The 16818-nt window shown below is 42.4% G+C and overlaps 1 protein-coding gene across 4 annotated transcripts in view; it reads left to right on the top strand.

Annotated features, from left to right (window-relative positions):
• Positions 1–16818, top strand: part of SLC15A1 (solute carrier family 15 member 1) — a 44146-nt gene that overhangs the window by 14102 nt on the left and 13226 nt on the right. For 2 of the 4 annotated variants that reach the window (XM_036300248.1, XM_036300245.1), the window contains exons 2-11: positions 2900–2916; positions 3548–3629; positions 3731–3872; positions 4793–4912; positions 7458–7557; positions 7792–7882; positions 9594–9677; positions 12416–12498; positions 15445–15531; positions 16090–16179. In XM_036300248.1, the coding sequence (XP_036156141.1) occupies positions 2900–2916; positions 3548–3629; positions 3731–3872; positions 4793–4912; positions 7458–7557; positions 7792–7882; positions 9594–9677; positions 12416–12498; positions 15445–15531; positions 16090–16179 (896 nt within the window). Of the gene's footprint in view, positions 1–2899; positions 2917–3547; positions 3630–3730; positions 3873–4140; positions 4465–4792; positions 4913–7457; positions 7558–7791; positions 7883–9593; positions 9678–12415; positions 12499–15444; positions 15532–16089; positions 16180–16818 lie in introns of those variants that run through there. The other 2 variants (XM_036300246.1, XM_036300249.1) reach the window with 2 other exon arrangements.

Raw genomic sequence — 16818 nt, forward strand, 5'->3', positions numbered from 1 at the left:
CCATGCCTGGTCTGTGGGAGACCGTGGGGAGACCACATTCTATGAGGTCTAAGTAGGCGGAGCATGGTACGGTCCTGCCACGTCCGCGTCCAAGTCCTCGAGCAGACCGGGCACCACTGCAATGAAACTGGGCTCCGAGTACGGCCAGAGGGCTTTACAGAAGCACCGGTCCTTTCATTTCCCTGGGGAGTGGCGCTCTCCCCAGTCTGGTGATGAAATCTGACTTGTGGGCTGTGTCAGTCATGGTCCCATCAGGAAACAAATGGCATTCTCAAAATAGGAGCATTTGTTTAAAAAGACTGATTAGAAAAGACTGATTGTGGGGACCATACATGATAGTGCAGGAACCCAGAGTCATGACCCCATTGCTACCACCCCTGGAAAGTCAAAACAGTGACCAAGCCCTGGAAGGAGAGAGCCACGTGGGAAGTGTCAACTGCAGAGGAGCAGTATTGGTCGCTTGAGGACACAGCAGTCTCAGGTGACCTTTCCGGGAAGAAGCCAGGAAAAGGAACACCTGATCTTCTGATCTCCTGCTGGGGCTCCCCACGGGCCAAACCATATGGGGGAAGCAGGAGGATGGGGGGACACGGATGAAATCCGTGCAGGTCAGCCTCATGGGCAGAGGGTGGCTAGCGGGCCTGGAGGGGCCAATGGAACGAGCGAGTGGCAGAGCCAGGATCTGAACATGGTGCTTGATGCGCGATACTACTGGTTCTTTGGGGGACATATTCATTCAACAAACATTTAATATCCACCCTGGAAAGCAGCACGCGAGGTGCTAAGGATTCCTAGGTAGTAGCATCTCCTGCTGAATGTCGAGTCAAGCCTGGCTGGGGCTTTCCGGCGAGCACTCACAGCAGTCCTGTAAGGTGGGTGGCCTTATCTTCATCTGATAGGCAGCCTGTCTGAGGAAAGACGGGCTCGCCCAAAGTCACAGCTGGAAAGCAACAGGACAGAGATTCAATCACGTCTGGCCCCATGCCCGCATTCTTCACACGATGCCCCTCAAAGCAGCCCATCCCCACAGGGAAGTCTAACTGAGGAGAAAAAAACAGTCTTTTGGGTTTGAGGAATCTCCTTCCAGAACGGTTATGGGCAAGAAGAGCTCGGAATTGGAGTCCCATGAGACCAGACAGTTTATTTCCCGTCTCGGGACAAGGACTAAAATAGCATCACCGTTCTTATGTGGGCAAAAGTGAGACCATCTGGTGTGCGGCCGTGCTGACCTGGAGAAGTGCAAATGCCCACAGCACAGCATGACCAGAATGGGGAAGGAAGGCCCCCCCAGATGAGCGGGGGAAGGTCTGCAAGACCACGTGGGTCTGGGCCAAGGGCAGAATCCACAGTTATGTTTCTTGTGGGACGGGCCCTGGATTTGCACATAATGAGAATACAAGGTGGCAGATGGGAGAGGAAGGGCCCTGAATGGGGAACTGTGTGAGAGTGTGAGGTGGGGAGGCTTGGTGGAGACGTCTGCGTGTTGAGCAGCTTCTGTATTCAGTTCCTGCTCTGAACTGGCACAGAAGGATCTGTCTGGGTCTCAGGGCCAGAGAAGTGGCAAAACTTATTTGTGCAGATCCATCGGGCAACTCAACATCACAGCTCACCTGTGGTTCTCAAAGTGGGGTCCCTGGACCCGAGTAGCAACATCACCTTAGAACTTGTTAGAAATGCAGACTCAATGGGCCATCCCAGACCTACAGAGACAGCAACTCTGGGCGTGGGATCCAGCAACCAGTTCTCATAGCCATCAGGGTCATGCTGAGGCACACTTCAGTTTGAGAACCACTACTGGGGGGGTCACTGATTCCTAATAGAGGAGGAGGGGACTGCTCAGGGGACCCTAATAGCAAAGAACTCTAAGATGTGGTCAATGGGGACTGAGAGGAGGAGGGAGATGATTCCCCATGGCAAGGGGCCTAGCATGTAACAGACACAGACTTCTTTCTATACTAACACTGGGCAATGTGTTAGTATAGAAAGAAGCATGAGAAAATGTTAAGACTTGAGACAAGACTTTGGGTGAAATCTTGTCAAAATTCAGGGGAGACAGAGGAGCAGAGACTGGCAACAGGGGTGAAGGGCACTAAGTTTAGAAGATGGTCAATGGCACGTGGTTTGTACCAACTCACTTGGATTCTGGCCCTTTGTCTTTTTGCTCTTCTAACAATGGGCCCTGCACTGGTAGGTATTGGAAAAGTGGAGATGAACAGCACGTGGTGATTCTTCCGATAAAGTGGAGGCAGAAATATAAGCTGTTATGGCATTGAGGCAGCATAGGAGGTCAGAGAAGGCTTCATGAAGGAAAGGAGGGCATACAAGGAGCATTCCTGGCAAAGGATTTGCTGTTTTGTGCACGAAGGACTTTGGGGGGGTACTTACCGGTTCAGTGAACAAATGGCTGGGTATGGTGGAGCCCTCTCTGCCTAGAGAAGAGGCTGGAAGGAGGGTGGGCCCAGGTGGCGAGAATTCTGGTTGAACCCTCACTGTGTTTTAAGTACCCTTAAGCATTTTATATTTCCATGATTTAATCCTCACCAAATCTGCTGACCTTGTGAGATAGCAAAGAACATGCTAAAAGTTTGGATTTTAGCCTGTGGGCAGCGGGCAGCCTTTGAAGTGCTTTAAGGAGGAAAGGGGTTTGGCACCGTTCTCTGTGCCTCTGGTTCTCTACTCTGACCCACAGGAGAATTGTCTGGAGCTGATTAAAGCAGATGCAGCTTCCAGGCCTGACTCTGGACAGGAGGCATGGCTAGGGCTGGGATCCTGGAGATGGCTGCAGCGGTCTGGGTAACACATCTGACTGTCAGGAAAAGTCACAGGGCCTGAGTTTAGACTCAGCAGAAAGCATTTGAATTATTTGACTTTAATAGTGGCATTTTTGTTTTTCTTTCAGGGACGTCCAAATCATATGTAAGTATCCCTTTTTCTTTTCTGTGTAGCTTCACCTTATAAACCAGGGGTGGGCAAGCTTTTTGACTCGAGGGCCACAATGGGTTCTTAAACTGGACCAGAGGGCCGGAACAAAAGCATGGATGGAGTGTTTGAGTGAACTAATATAAATTCAAAGTAAACATCATTACATAAAAGGTCTTTTTTTTCAATAGTTTTATTCATTTCAAACGGGTCGGATCCGGCCCGCGGGCAGTAGTTTGCCCACAGCTGTTATAGACTCTAGTCTGTTTTGCTCCAAAATGTTCACATTTGTGCTTCATTCTCATAACAAATGTGCATCATGCATCTATCATTCATGAGAGGGCAGTCCTGAGTATGAGACGTTCCTTCTCTTTAGGAAATGCTTTGTGCAGCCCTTCTCAGGCTAACAAAACTAGATGCTTCATCGTTGTCTCTGTGTGGAATGTAAGGGAACAAAAAAATTTTAATTTTTAATTCTAAAAAATGTTTAATTCTAAGATTCTACCTCTGGATAGTCACTGACAAGTTACTAATAGGCACAGGTTACTTTTCATGCCGTTAGCACTCATTTGTGAAAATGGGCCGGCAGGGAGCATATTTTAACCCTGGACTGTTTTGTTTTTGTCAGAGTTGCTTTGGTTATCCCCTGAGCATCTTCTTCATCGTGATCAATGAGTTCTGCGAAAGATTTTCCTACTATGGCATGAAAGGTAACTATTTTCGACACCCACCCCCTCGCGTGCAGAGCGCCAGTTGCCGCGGCCACTCCTAACTGTGCTTTTCCCTCCCTTGCCCTGTCTGCTGCGGAAAGCACTCCTGATTCTGTACTTCACACGGTTCTTTAAATGGGACGACAACCTGTCCACCGCCATCTACCACACCTTTGTGGCCCTCTGCTACCTGACGCCTATCCTTGGTGCTCTCATTGCCGACTCCTGGCTGGGAAAATTCTCGTGAGTAGTTGCAACTTCCTTGTTCCCAGGCAAGCCAAAAAGTAATTATTGGCTTAATGGTTTGAGATGGTGGACTCGGGGAGCAAAGAATCAGAAACCTAAAACTCTTAGGAGAGCATGCTAGGCCCTGTTTCTGCTCTTCCGCGTACCCCCAGAGCGTGGCACAGTGCCTGGCATTTAGCAGTGAGTGCAAGTGGCGTTTGTAGGTTCTCCTTTCCTCCTTCAAGCAGCAATAACATCTTTGTCTCATCTTGAAATAGTAGCAGGGACACCATCTATCATTAATGATGTGGGAAGCATTGAGTTAAGGGCAGGGAGAACAAAGAAGCTCCCCAACTGATGTCCCAGCAGCCAAAAGGCTCACACTGCTCCATGGCCAGAGAGGACACGGGGCACCCGCCCAGCCCTTGGTCAAGTGCACTCGAGAGGGGGTTATCGGGAAGTCCCCAGGATTTAATCAGCAAAGAAGTGAAGGTTCTGCCAGGCCAAGGCATGATGTGGACAGAAGCAGGAAAATTCACTCTCTCAAAATAACTCAATACACAAGCAAGCAGTGGTCCACTCCTGGCCAAATGTTGTTACCAGGCATCAGGTAAGAATCTCTCGTTGTCTAAAGAGACAAGTACCGATTTCAGCAGTTAGGTAACAAAAAACACTGGGTCTTACAAAGAGCTCGAAGATAAAACGCATCTCCCCCCTTGCTCCGGCTCCTCTGGGCAAGTCTTTGCTCTGGGCTTGCAGGCTGGGCAACAGGTTCGTCAGCAGGTTGCCTTTCTAAGAGTTACCAGTTTTACTCAATTTGAGAAACAAGTACATTCATGACCAGGCTCTCAAAAGTTTGAAGCCGGGGCCTTTTTGTGGTGGAGTAGGAAGCGGACTGTACAATTAACTTGGATTTTTCTTAACCCCTCCAAACACAGGACCATCGTGTCACTATCCATCGTCTACACAATTGGGCAGGCAGTCACCGCAGTAAGCTCCATTCATGACCTCTCAGACTTTGACCACGATGGAACCCCCAACAATCTTCCTTTACATGTGTGAGTTGATGTTACCTGCTACCCTACCCCCTCCCACTGGTTGCTTATTTGGTGCTCCAATGTTTCACCTTGAACTTCACCGTAAGTGTAAGGAGGCCTTTACAGCGATAGAGAGAAAGCCGTTTAATTGACTTAAGTGTTGGGTCTTCATTACTGGTATGTCGCCATCCTAACAGTTGTCTGGAGTCATTGCTCACTCGAAGGCTTGCTGTCTGAGGTACATGTCATGTGGCGCATGGTCAGTGCATGGGATACTTATGTTAATCGTCATCTTCCCTGGAGGGACAGACGGTACTGCCACTGACCTTGATCCTCAATTGGGCCGGTTTCCTCAAGACCCTGTACCTTTGGTTTTCTGTCTGGTACTACACTTTTACTGAGTTCCCATTAACTCAGTTTCATAAATATCTGTTCGAGCCCTACGTTCTGAGTCCTTGATGGACGCTGCCATTGACGCTGCCATTGACAAGTACTCCTCTGTGAGACTGATTTCCCTTCCCTGCAGTCTGGTCTAGTAGACAAGTTACCAAGATTTATTTAGTCTCCTCTTCGTGTGCTTCGATTCCTTGGTCTCTAAGTAAACTACCTTATCGGTTGGGAAAACATAATTGAAATGTCTCTCTCTCCCACTCCTTTCCTCTCTGAAATCAATAAAAATATATTTTTTAAAAAAGAAAGACATTTAAATTCCTATCTGCAGCCCCCGAGTTTCTGGTTTGTTCATCAGTCAGGTTGCTGCCCAGACGAGGCCCTTTGTTGTAACGCCCATGGTGCCCACAGGAAACTTTGCTGGTCGAGGACAGTGGCTATAAGCTCAGCCTGGCAGCTTCTGACCCCCAGCCCTTCCACAGAGCAGCTGTAGGGCTTGGGGCAACTTATCTTCTCCACGCCTCAATTTCCTAATCTACAATATTGATTAAGAACATGGACTTTGTGGGTTCAAACTCTGGCTGGGCTCCTTACTAGCTGTTTCTTAACCTCTGGGCCTGAGTTTCCTCATTTGTGATAGCACCTCCCTCAGATAGGACTGTGTGTGTTCATCCAGATGGAGCACCTGGAGCATTGCCTGGCAAGTGACGAGGGCTCAGGAAAGCTTAGCTACTTTTCTTTCTCATGGGGGTCCTGTTAGGCAGTGATGGCGAACCTGAGCTCGGCGTGTCAGCATTTTGAAAAACCCTCACTTAACTCTGGTGCCGTGTCACATAGAGAAATTTTTTGATATTTGCAACCATAGTAAAACAAAGGCTTATATTTTTGAAATTTATTTTACATATTTAAATGCCATTTAACAAAGAAAAATCAACCAAAAAAATGAGTTCGTGTGTCACCTCTGACACGCGTGTCATAGGTTCGCCATCACTGTGTTAGGGCATACCCACAATTCTCACAAGATTGCTGGGTGTGTTATATGCAACTGGCCATGTTTTGTTGTCTTTTAAAATGCTTAGAGTGACAGCATTTAAGTTCTTAAGAAGCAAACAAGGAAAGAGGTGCTTCAACCAGCTAATTCAGCTAGATGAATGTGATTTTTTAAAGGATTCTTTCTACACATAGTAGTTCTAGATTTTGTTTCAGAAAATATTGTTTAGCACTTTAAAGCAACATAGCAATCAAGCAATATGGAAAAATGCACACATAAAACCTAAAATTTGTAGTACCTGCTATCATTTAACAAAACTACAAATGAGGGTTGGCAAATTCTATGAGTGATTTTTTTTTTCAATTCAGAAAATAAAACACAGATAACTTGGATAATGCAAAAGTAAATACAAATAAATGATCCTTAATCCCTTCTAATTATTATAAATAATCTTTTTTAATATTGTAAAAGATTATAATAAACATTTTCCTTTACTTTCCAGTCTTCTGTAAATAAGTTAAGATCATATTAACTAACCTGATATTCTGCTTTGCCATTAAATCATTTTTTCTAATGTCTTTTAATGACTGTTATGAGTCTATTAAGATTATACAGAGACAATGCTTAAACATACCACTTACCTAGTCTTTTGCTAACAATCATAAGGCTGCAGAAGAACCCCATACAAAAATCCTTGTTCAGTATTCAAGCTATTGCTTTACATTTTCTAGCTAGTAAGTTATTAGATAACAGTATACACATGGAAGCCCATGAGATCAAGTCCCCTTCACCTGCCAAGACTGCATTCCTGCCCATTATCTTCTCAGAGAGCAGCGGTTCTCAACCTGTGGGTCATGACCCCTTTGGGGGTCGAACGACCCTTTCACAGGGGTTGCCTAAATACATCCTGCATATCAGATATTTACATTATGATTCATAACAATAGCAAAATTACAGTTATGAAGTAGCAACGAAAATAATTTTATGGTTGGGGGTCACCACAACATGAGGAACTGTATTAAAGGGTCGCGGCATTAGGAAGGTTGAGAACCACTTTATAGAGGTTGCTGTCCCTTCTCTGTGCTTACCGCTGCACCTGTTCTGCTGAGGGAAGCTAAGAAACAGGAGGTTCCTGCTTTTGAGATCTCACATTTCAGCAATACCTTCACCCCCTTCTTCCTCTAGGGCGCTGTGCATGATCGGCCTGGGCCTGATAGCTCTCGGCACTGGAGGAATCAAGCCCTGTGTGTCTGCATTTGGTGGAGATCAGTTTGAAGAGGGCCAGGTAAGAGCTCATGCCTTCACAGAAACCACATAAATGGACTCTAAACTTCTGGGAATCAAATTCCACCGACACAAGGCCTGTGCGCCACTGGATTCTTTTCAAGTAGACTTGAAAGTGAGATACTGACCAAAACTAAGTTTGAAGCAAGGTCAGATTATCAGCTATATAATCAGGTTCAATCAGTTGATATATAGACAACTTCATTGTACTTTAATTTTATCCTTCTTATTATAGGAAAAACAAAGAAACCGATTCTTTTCCATCTTTTATTTGGCCATTAATGCTGGAAGTTTGCTCTCTACTATCATCACTCCCATCCTCAGAGGTAAAAAAATGTCAGAGGGGGGCTTCTGTTTTTCTTTATTTAATTGTGGGGAGAAAAATCACGTGGAAAGTTTGTCCTTGCTTTGCTTGTTCTGTCCTCTGTTCCTCCATTATACTTCAGCCACCAGACAAATAACAGAGGACACATTGACATCCAGAGTATGAGCTTCTTTTCCTTCCAGTTTTATCTCCTCTTCAATCTTATTAGAATCCCTTATCCTAATGACCACTGGAGGATCTATAGCATCCTTAGCACAGCAGCCACTTTTTCTAAATGATCACTAATGCAAAGTCCTTATTCATGTAGGAGATAAGACAGTAGAAGCTCTGAAAAACACACACTTTTGCCTTCCAGCTTTGCTCCCGGGTAATGGTCAGTGAGTTAGGGAGAATTTTGTGGGCAAGGTTTTACTTTTTGCTTTCCTATCATCTCAGATATTTCAAAAAGAACTCCCCAAGAAAGAGAATGAGACAGCAACTGTCAACAGCACTCAGATCTTTGTGCTTGCTAAGGATCCATTGAGAGTTTGTGGATTTCCCACATCGAAGGGAATATTTGGGGTCAAATTAGACCATGGGATCAGATTAAATTATGACATAAAATATTTTGTGGGGGTTTCTGTATTTCTGCATAGACTAGTAGTTTGGAGATGATACTTAAAACACATTCCAACTTGTTTTGTATAAAAATTTAGTAGTTTTCATTCTTATGTTATGTTTTCTCACCTCCCCCACCTACTAGAATATCTACTATGCATGTGGTGCATTAGAGAATGTGTTACAGGATAACATCTTTAAAGGTGAAATCATGATTCTCACACAAATATGAAATGAGAATGTGACAATGATTTTATATAACTTAATAATAAATGAGGAAACTGGAAGCTACAAGTCAGTGCCAATAGGGATTTGACTAACAGGAATTTATTTTGCTTTGCCATGAACAGAAGTCATTGCATGTTTTCTACTAGTTAACTTCTTTCTCTACAGAACTGTGAAATAACTGGTCAAAGACAAAGTTAAAACCCCTTTAGGATCAGATTCCTGGAGGCTCCAGCATTCCATTAAGAGGATTTCCAGAATTCTCTGTTGCCCCTTAATGTCTTAATTTTTTGTATACCAACCCTAGGATTTGAGAGCTAGCAAAGTCTGGCCTCTAAACCCAATCCAGAAATGTAGAGAAGACTACCCATTTGTGTGCTGTCTATGGCTGCTTTCATCCTACAGAAGCCGGCTTGAGTCACTAGGACAAAGACTGAATGGTCCACAGAGCCTGAAATATTTGCTCTCTGGCTCTTCACAGAAAAGTCTGTTGACCCCTGCCCTGTGTTATCTAAGTATTTTCAAATTAGCCTAAATTCAGGGACATACGAGATTAATTTTCCAAGCCACTCTTGATTTTATTTACTGAGTATTCAGGTCATTTTTATCTCCCCCACTAAGAAAACCCACTGAATGTAAGAACTGATTTTGGCATGACCGGTATCAGAGATCTACACAGGGGCGGGGGTTAAACCTGTCTCCACCTCCTGCTCTTTCTACTACAAAGCTGCTTTGCTCCTCTGGCATTGATATCAGTGAGGCAAATGGACATGTCTCAAACATTAAGTGAAAAACAATACGTAATAACCAGTTAGGGATTTTTAGAAAATGGGAACTGTATGGGCATTACCAATGCCATAATGAATTTTAATCTGGTAATTTCTCCCCAGTTCAAGAATGTGGAATTCACAGTAAGCAAGCTTGTTACCCACTGGCGTTTGGGGTTCCTGCTGCTCTCATGGCTGTTGCTCTGAGTAAGTAGAATCAGTTGAATTAACTCAATCCTATGATCAGATCAAGTCTTTACTTAATCACTGTGACCACTTTTTAAAAAGTCATGTAACAAATTGTAATGGTAAATAGTATGAAGACTTGCCAACCCATGTTAAACATGCTATGAGAAGTCAAAGAATGTAGACTTGGCATTTTTCAGAAGGAATAAGACCAGAAAAGTGTTTGCAGGAAAAGGGATCAACTGAGTTGGACATCTAAACATGTGATACTATTTAGGCAGATTGAGATGAAGATGGCGAATCTGCTGGACTAGCTGAACCCATAGCTGAAGGCTTTCCTTCTTACCAACATGTGCTCACCTACAACTTGAAGATATGACAACCTGGTCCAGTTGTTTAAATACTTCCAATTCCATCTAGAGTTCCATAGTGTAGCATCTCAAAATGTTTCTACTAGAATATCTCCCCTCTAGGATGAATATATGTGTGCTAGATGCATTCATTCACACATGAGTTCTTGGCACTGGCTTTTTAGGAAGTGTGAAGAGATTTCTACATGGGATAGTTTGGCTTGAGAGATGATGAGGGTCTTCGTTTCCTAGAACTGCGATAACAAAATACCACAGACTGAATGGCTTCACCAACAGAAATTTATTTATTGTCTCACAGTTCTGGAGGCTGGGAGTCCAAAATCAAGTGTCAGAAGAGTATGCTCCCACGTAAGGCCCTGGGGAGGATCTCTTCCAGGCCTCTCTCTCCCTCTTGTGGTACCCAGGCTTGTGGCAACATAATGTCAGTCTGCCCATGGCCTTCCCTCTGTATGTACATCTGTGTCCAAATGTCCCCTTTTTATAGGGATACCGGTCGTATTGGAGTAGGGCCACCATAATGACCTCACCTTACCTTGATTGTCTGCAACGATTTTATTTCCAAATAAGCCATATTCTGAGGTCCTGGGGGTGAGGACTTCAACATCTTTGGGTACAAGAAGGAAACAGAGCCCAATTGCCATCTCAGGCTCAGAATTCTCCCCTTCGGATATGTCCATTTCCTCCCATAATTGTTTAACTACAGCCACACTCCCCTGAAAGGCTCATGTAGACCTTTTCTCTCTAATTCTGCGTGAGGAAATGGAGGTAGAGAGGACTTCAGAAACTGTTGTTTTAGGCTGGACACTATAAGTTGTCATTAGGTAAATGGTCATTTAGTCTGTATGAGTCATTCTTACATCAAAGATTATGCTTTTTCTTGTGGAGGAATTGAGAACAAGCCAAATCCTGTGTATCAACACCCTCTCTAGAAGCTTCTATCTGCAGCAATCTTATGCTTGACTTAGGCTTCAGTTAATCAGAAGCTTAAATATTAAAATATTAGCTAATTAAAAAAATGTACTGGCCTGGCCAGTGTGGCTCGGTGATTTAGCATTGACCTACGAACCAGGAGGTCGGCTGGATTTCCCATCAGAGCACAAGCCCGGGTTGTGGGCTCAATCCCCAGTAAGGGGTGTGCAGGAGGCAGCTAATAAATGATTCTCTTATCATTGATGTTTCTATCTCTCTCCCTCTCCTTTCCTCTTTGAAATCAATGAAAAATATATTTTTAAAAAGTGTAGACTTAGTCTGTTGGGCACTTCTTCCATCCATGTTTGATTAAGGACAATTGGCATTGGGTTAAAATATAAGTAAATTCTCCTTTCTTTAATTATAAAGAACACCTATAATAAGGCACATACTTGGAGATAATGCTTGAGAGTTGGCACCTATCAAAAATCTTAGGCCCTCTCTTAATTGAGGGAAAAAGTGTAATTCAGATGATCAATTAGTGTTTTAAAAATTTTTTAATTCTGATATTGGATAATCAGAAATCCTAGTATAGGGATTGTGTTTTCGGAGTTTCTTCCAGAAATGCTGTTTTCCCCTGCATTATTTTTACAATATGTCTTTCCTAAGAGTTGCTTCATTGTAAAAGTGCTTTTACTTGTGTAAAACTGGAGCTGCAGATACAAATAATTGTAACCGTGATTCTGTACAATGACCACAGAATAAATTCTGTTAATGTGAGTAAGTAAAAGTTCCAACAGATAGTCCTTATTTTTTTTCTGATGATTAAAAGAAGAGCTTACCCAGTCAGTGTAGCTCAGTGGTTGAGAATGGATCTATGAACCAAGAGGTCATGGTTTGATTCCATCAGGGCACATGCCCGGGTTGGGGGCTCAATCCTCAGTAGGGGCCATGCAGGAGGCAACCAATCAATGCTTCTCTCTCATCATTGATGTTTCTATCATCTCTCTCTCTCCCTCTCAGAAATCAATAAAACTATATTTTTTAAAAAAGAACTTTTTCTTGTCATTGCAACTGAAAAATTAAAGCTAATTTTCGTCTTTATAGAGTAATACATTAACCTAATATGTAAAAGCACTTATTTCTTTGTCTCCCTTTACATAGTGATAGAACTTGTGCCTAAATAGCTGAACTAAGAAATGTGTCACTTTATAAGTCTTTGAGCGGCCCCAAGTTTTGGGAAGTAGATAGTAGTAGACGTCACTGTTTGTACGTGAGAACACAGATATAACAGACTCAGAAGCTCCTCCGCTTGTTAGAATCAAAACCACTTTCTTCACTGGGAGAGAGGGCGGTACCCCCATTCTAAGAGTAACCCTGGTGTATCCAAAACAAGGTTATAACTCAAATAAAAACACATCTTCTGGGTCCCAGGTCGTTCTGACAACACCCTGTTACCCATCTCCTTTTGCCCTGCAGTTGTATTTATCGCTGGCAGCAGCATGTACACGAAGTACCAGCCCCAGGGGAACATCATGGGTGACGTGGCCAAGTGCATTGGGGTAAGTATCTCAGTCGCTCTCTCTCAGTGGCCTTGGGTCACCCCAGGACCTTTCACTTCCTTCAAATTAGAATTCGATGAAGTGTCGACTTTCCTTTGAGCGTTGTATTAGTGTTCTTTACTACAGGGGTGGGCAGAAGTGGGCTAAATTACCAGCCACCATTACCTAAAAGGTAAATCACAAGTAAGGATACGAAATAAAAACAATAATAATAACACAAATAAACAGTACAATAATTAATAAATATAATACAAGGATAAACTGTGTTTTGCATGCTCACAACTGTAAACCTATGTTTGCCCACCCCTGTATTTTGACAAATTGAATTTTCTTATAAAATTCATCACATGGAAAAGGACACAAAACAGAACTCAACTAAAGAGGGATGGAAATGACTCTTGAACTTACAAAATGAGATCAGTGGACATGAAAAATCAAATCCAAGCAACCCCTCACCTATCAAAATGGCAGGCAGTGTCTGATGTTTGTTGGGCAGCAGTGTGACAGCAAAGAGGCGTGGTTTGGTGCTGCGTGTCAGGAGTCTGACAATTGGACACAAATCAAGGCTAAAAACCAGCACAAATTCACATGTGAAGATTATCAATGTAATGTTTACAACAGCAGAAACAACAAAACAAAACAAATATTTGCAGCAGCAAACATATAAGTCCACCAAAAATGGGAGGACAGCGGCTAACTGGCGTCTGTGCCGCGTTACGCAGCCCTCAGAAGTCTCGTCTTCAGAGACTGTTTGGTGATGAGAACATGCAGAACATGGTTTCTTCCACATATAGCTACATGGCCTTTGCACATACGGGCACATTTAAAGTCAGGATATAAGTGATGGAGTCAAATAACTTGATTCCCCTATTTACGCCCCATGTTTTTAGTGACTATGTACATTGTATAATCAGGGGGAAATGTGTCACTTTATAAAAAAATAATTGTGAATAGTTTTTTGGATGTAAAGGCAGCCTTAAGATAAAGTTAGGCCCCGGCTGAGTAGCTTAGTGGGTGGGAGGGTCGTCCTATACACCAAAAGGTTGCTAGTTCCATCCCAGGTCAGGATTTGTGCAGGAGGCAACCAATTGATGTCTCTCTCTCTCTCTCTCTCTCTCTCTCTCTCTCTCTCTCTCTCTCTCTCCCTCCCTCTCCCTTTCCCTCTTCCTCTCCCTCTCCCTTTCTTCTTCTCTCTCTAAATAACATCAGTAAAAAAAAAAATCCTCAAAGATAATGTTGGGTCACTTTCTTTCTCTTTGCCTGGCTTTATTGCATTAAAATACATATGGGCACTTTACTTTGTGAAATTAACGTGTCCTCTCAGAATCGTTTTTGTTCTCTTCCCTTTCAGCTATTCCTTCTTCCTTCCATACTTTCCTCTAACATTAATGACATCGATCCCCATCACACATTTGTTTCCAAGCCAGGAGGGGATCTTACCAATGCTCTCTCCAAGTCCTTCCTTCCCAAGTAACTGACAACTTAGTTCAAACTCCAAAACAACTTCATGCTATTTAGAATCATGAGACTTGTATTACCCTGCATCCAAAACCAGCCCACAGCTTTGAGTTACTGCCTTTCAGTCATGCATGTCCCCAACTTTCCCCACCACCAGCTTCTCTGCTGCTGCATAGTTACAGTGCACTTGGCTTTTCCGGAAGGCCTCTTACTGACAAGGAATCCTAAAAGCCCCTAATTGTATGATGGTGGGTCAGCATATTTTCTAATCAGGGTTACCGTGTTTTAAAATATGTTTAACTGTAGCCATTACTTTTTATAAACCCATTTCTGTGTAGTGGGTTCTCACTGTCCTTTATATGGCTGTACCATTTATTATAGACCTTCAGTATAATATGGTGGCCACCAGCCACATGAGGCTATTGAACATTTAAAATGGGGCAAGTTTGTCCTAAGTGGTTTGGCTCAGTGGATAGAGCATCAGCCTGCGGACTCAAGGGTCCCAGTTCGATTCCGGTCAAGGGCATGTACCTTGGTTGCCGGCACATCCCCAGTAGGAGGTGTGCAGGAGCCAGCTAATTGATGTTTCTCTCTCATCGATATTTCTATCCCTCTCCCTTCCTCTCCGTTAAAAAAAAAAAATCAATAAAAATAATTATTTTAAAAAAGTAAAATAAAAGGTGGCAAGTTCAACTGGGGAACAGAATTTTAAATTTCCCTTAAAGTAATTTAAATTATATAATTCCTTATATATGTATTTCTATGGAGTGGGTCCTTTTAAATCTAAAAACCAATACTTAATTCAGTTATTGGAAAATTTTTAAGTATCTTTGAAACAACTTAAGTATTTAACTCTAATTTTTCAAACATAAATTTTATGAAATATAAATGCAGATCAAATATTCCTGATAAAAATGTAGCACTCAAATTAAAATGTGCTGTAAGAGTAAAGTATACCCTGGATTTCAAAGGCTTAGTATAAAAAAGAATGTAAAACTTTTTATGAATTTTTAAAATATTGATTACATATTAAGATCATGTTTTAGGTTTGTGGGGTTAAAAATATATATTTAAAATTAATTTTACCTGTTTCCCTTTTGCTTTTCTTTCTTTTCTTTGAATCACACCTCTGGAGCTATTTATTTATTTATTTATTTATTTATTTATTTATTTATTGAAATAAATCACCATTGCTTTTTAATATGGCTATGGGAAAATATAAATGTTACAGGTTATGTTTCTATTGACTGCCACTTTGTAGAGTACAGTAGTAACAGTGTGACTTTGTTTACCCCAACTCACTTGAAGATAGCAAGAGTTTAGAAATAAATGCATCATGCCTTTTAGCAATGTCATTATACTAGTGTATACAATTTTATATTTTGCGTGTCTCACAAGTCTTCCATTAAAAGGAGTTTAATTGAAATGTGTTTCCCTGATAAAGTAACCAGTTCTGTTCTGAAATTTGCTTTTTCTTCCCTCCTTCAGTTTGCCATCAAGAATAGGTTTAGGCACCGGAGTAAGGAATTTCCCAAAAGGGAGCACTGGCTGGACTGGGCCCAGGAGAAGTATGACGTAAGTGATCATATTGCTGCAGTGTCCCAGGAACCTTTCTCTAGTGAGCGCCCACAGTTACAACTCATCTTCTTAAGGCTTCATGGATGAGATCACCAACTGTGTCCTCAGAACCTTTAACGCGTGTTAACTAAGACTCTGGGAGTGTGATTGTTTCGTATTGAGACAAACTTGATTAACAATAGATATAATGTACCTCGGAACAATATTATCTTGTCATAGATTTTCATTTGGTACAATCTGCCAATTAATATATGAAATTGTGATCACATAACTTTAGTTTGAATCTAGAAGAGTTAAATGGTGATGGTGGTGGAGTGTACATTTAATAGTTTATATAAGTTTGAGCCATTTACCTCCTACACAGACGTTTTCACTCATATTTTAAATAGCTTAGGAAGTTTTCGTTTTCAAAAGGAAACTGGGGTAGGGTTCTTTGGAATTGTTCATCACCTCCCAGCTTGTCTCCAGATGCAGATAAGTCCTCACTGAAGCTAACATTGCTGATGACTATGACATAATCCTGCCTGATTAGTCCCTCCCTCACTCCAACCACAGGAGCGGCTTATCTCTCAAATTAAGATGGTGACGAAGGTGATGTTCCTGTATATCCCACTCCCCATGTTCTGGGCCTTGTTCGACCAGCAGGTAATGGGAAACTATGTGTTCGTACATCTTCATGTAGCAAACGTTCTTTGGGTGCTACCATGTACCAAGCCATAGGATCTGGTTCTTTAAAACGTTCTCTTCCAGTTTCTCTTTTATTCATTTATTTGATCACTTAATCACATTTGAGTTTCTTTTTAAAAAACCAACTCTAGATGGTTCTAGCCTCATCTCTGTTGCAAAACAAGAAGAAATTAGGTGTGATCAAGTAAAGGAGACTTAGGAAAAACTGGATCAGAGTGTCCAACACTCTTTCGAATCAAAACTGAGAATAAAGAAAAATTGAGAAAAGAAAAACTGAGGAAAAAAAGAAAACTAAACACTGAGAATAAAGCGTTTTCCCATTGATGCATCATGGTAAACAGATGCAGTCCCTTTTATGGGATCCACAGAATATTGTACCTGACAGGCACTTGACATCTTTCCATCTATATGGGATACGTGGTTTAGAAGCACCATCCAGGGATGCACGATGACGCCCGAAGTCGTTCTGGAGCAGGAACTAGACCCCGGTCATTGCCTTGTCACCTGCTCTTTCTCCCACAGCTGTAAGATGCTGGCCTAGGAATGTTTCAGCGTTGAGTTAGATAATTGAATGCGTGATGCCTATTAGTCAAAGGA

This window comes from Myotis myotis, unplaced genomic scaffold (assembly GCF_014108235.1).
Source record: "Myotis myotis isolate mMyoMyo1 unplaced genomic scaffold, mMyoMyo1.p scaffold_m19_p_3, whole genome shotgun sequence".
In the NCBI taxonomy this organism is placed as follows: Eukaryota; Metazoa; Chordata; class Mammalia; order Chiroptera; family Vespertilionidae; genus Myotis; species Myotis myotis.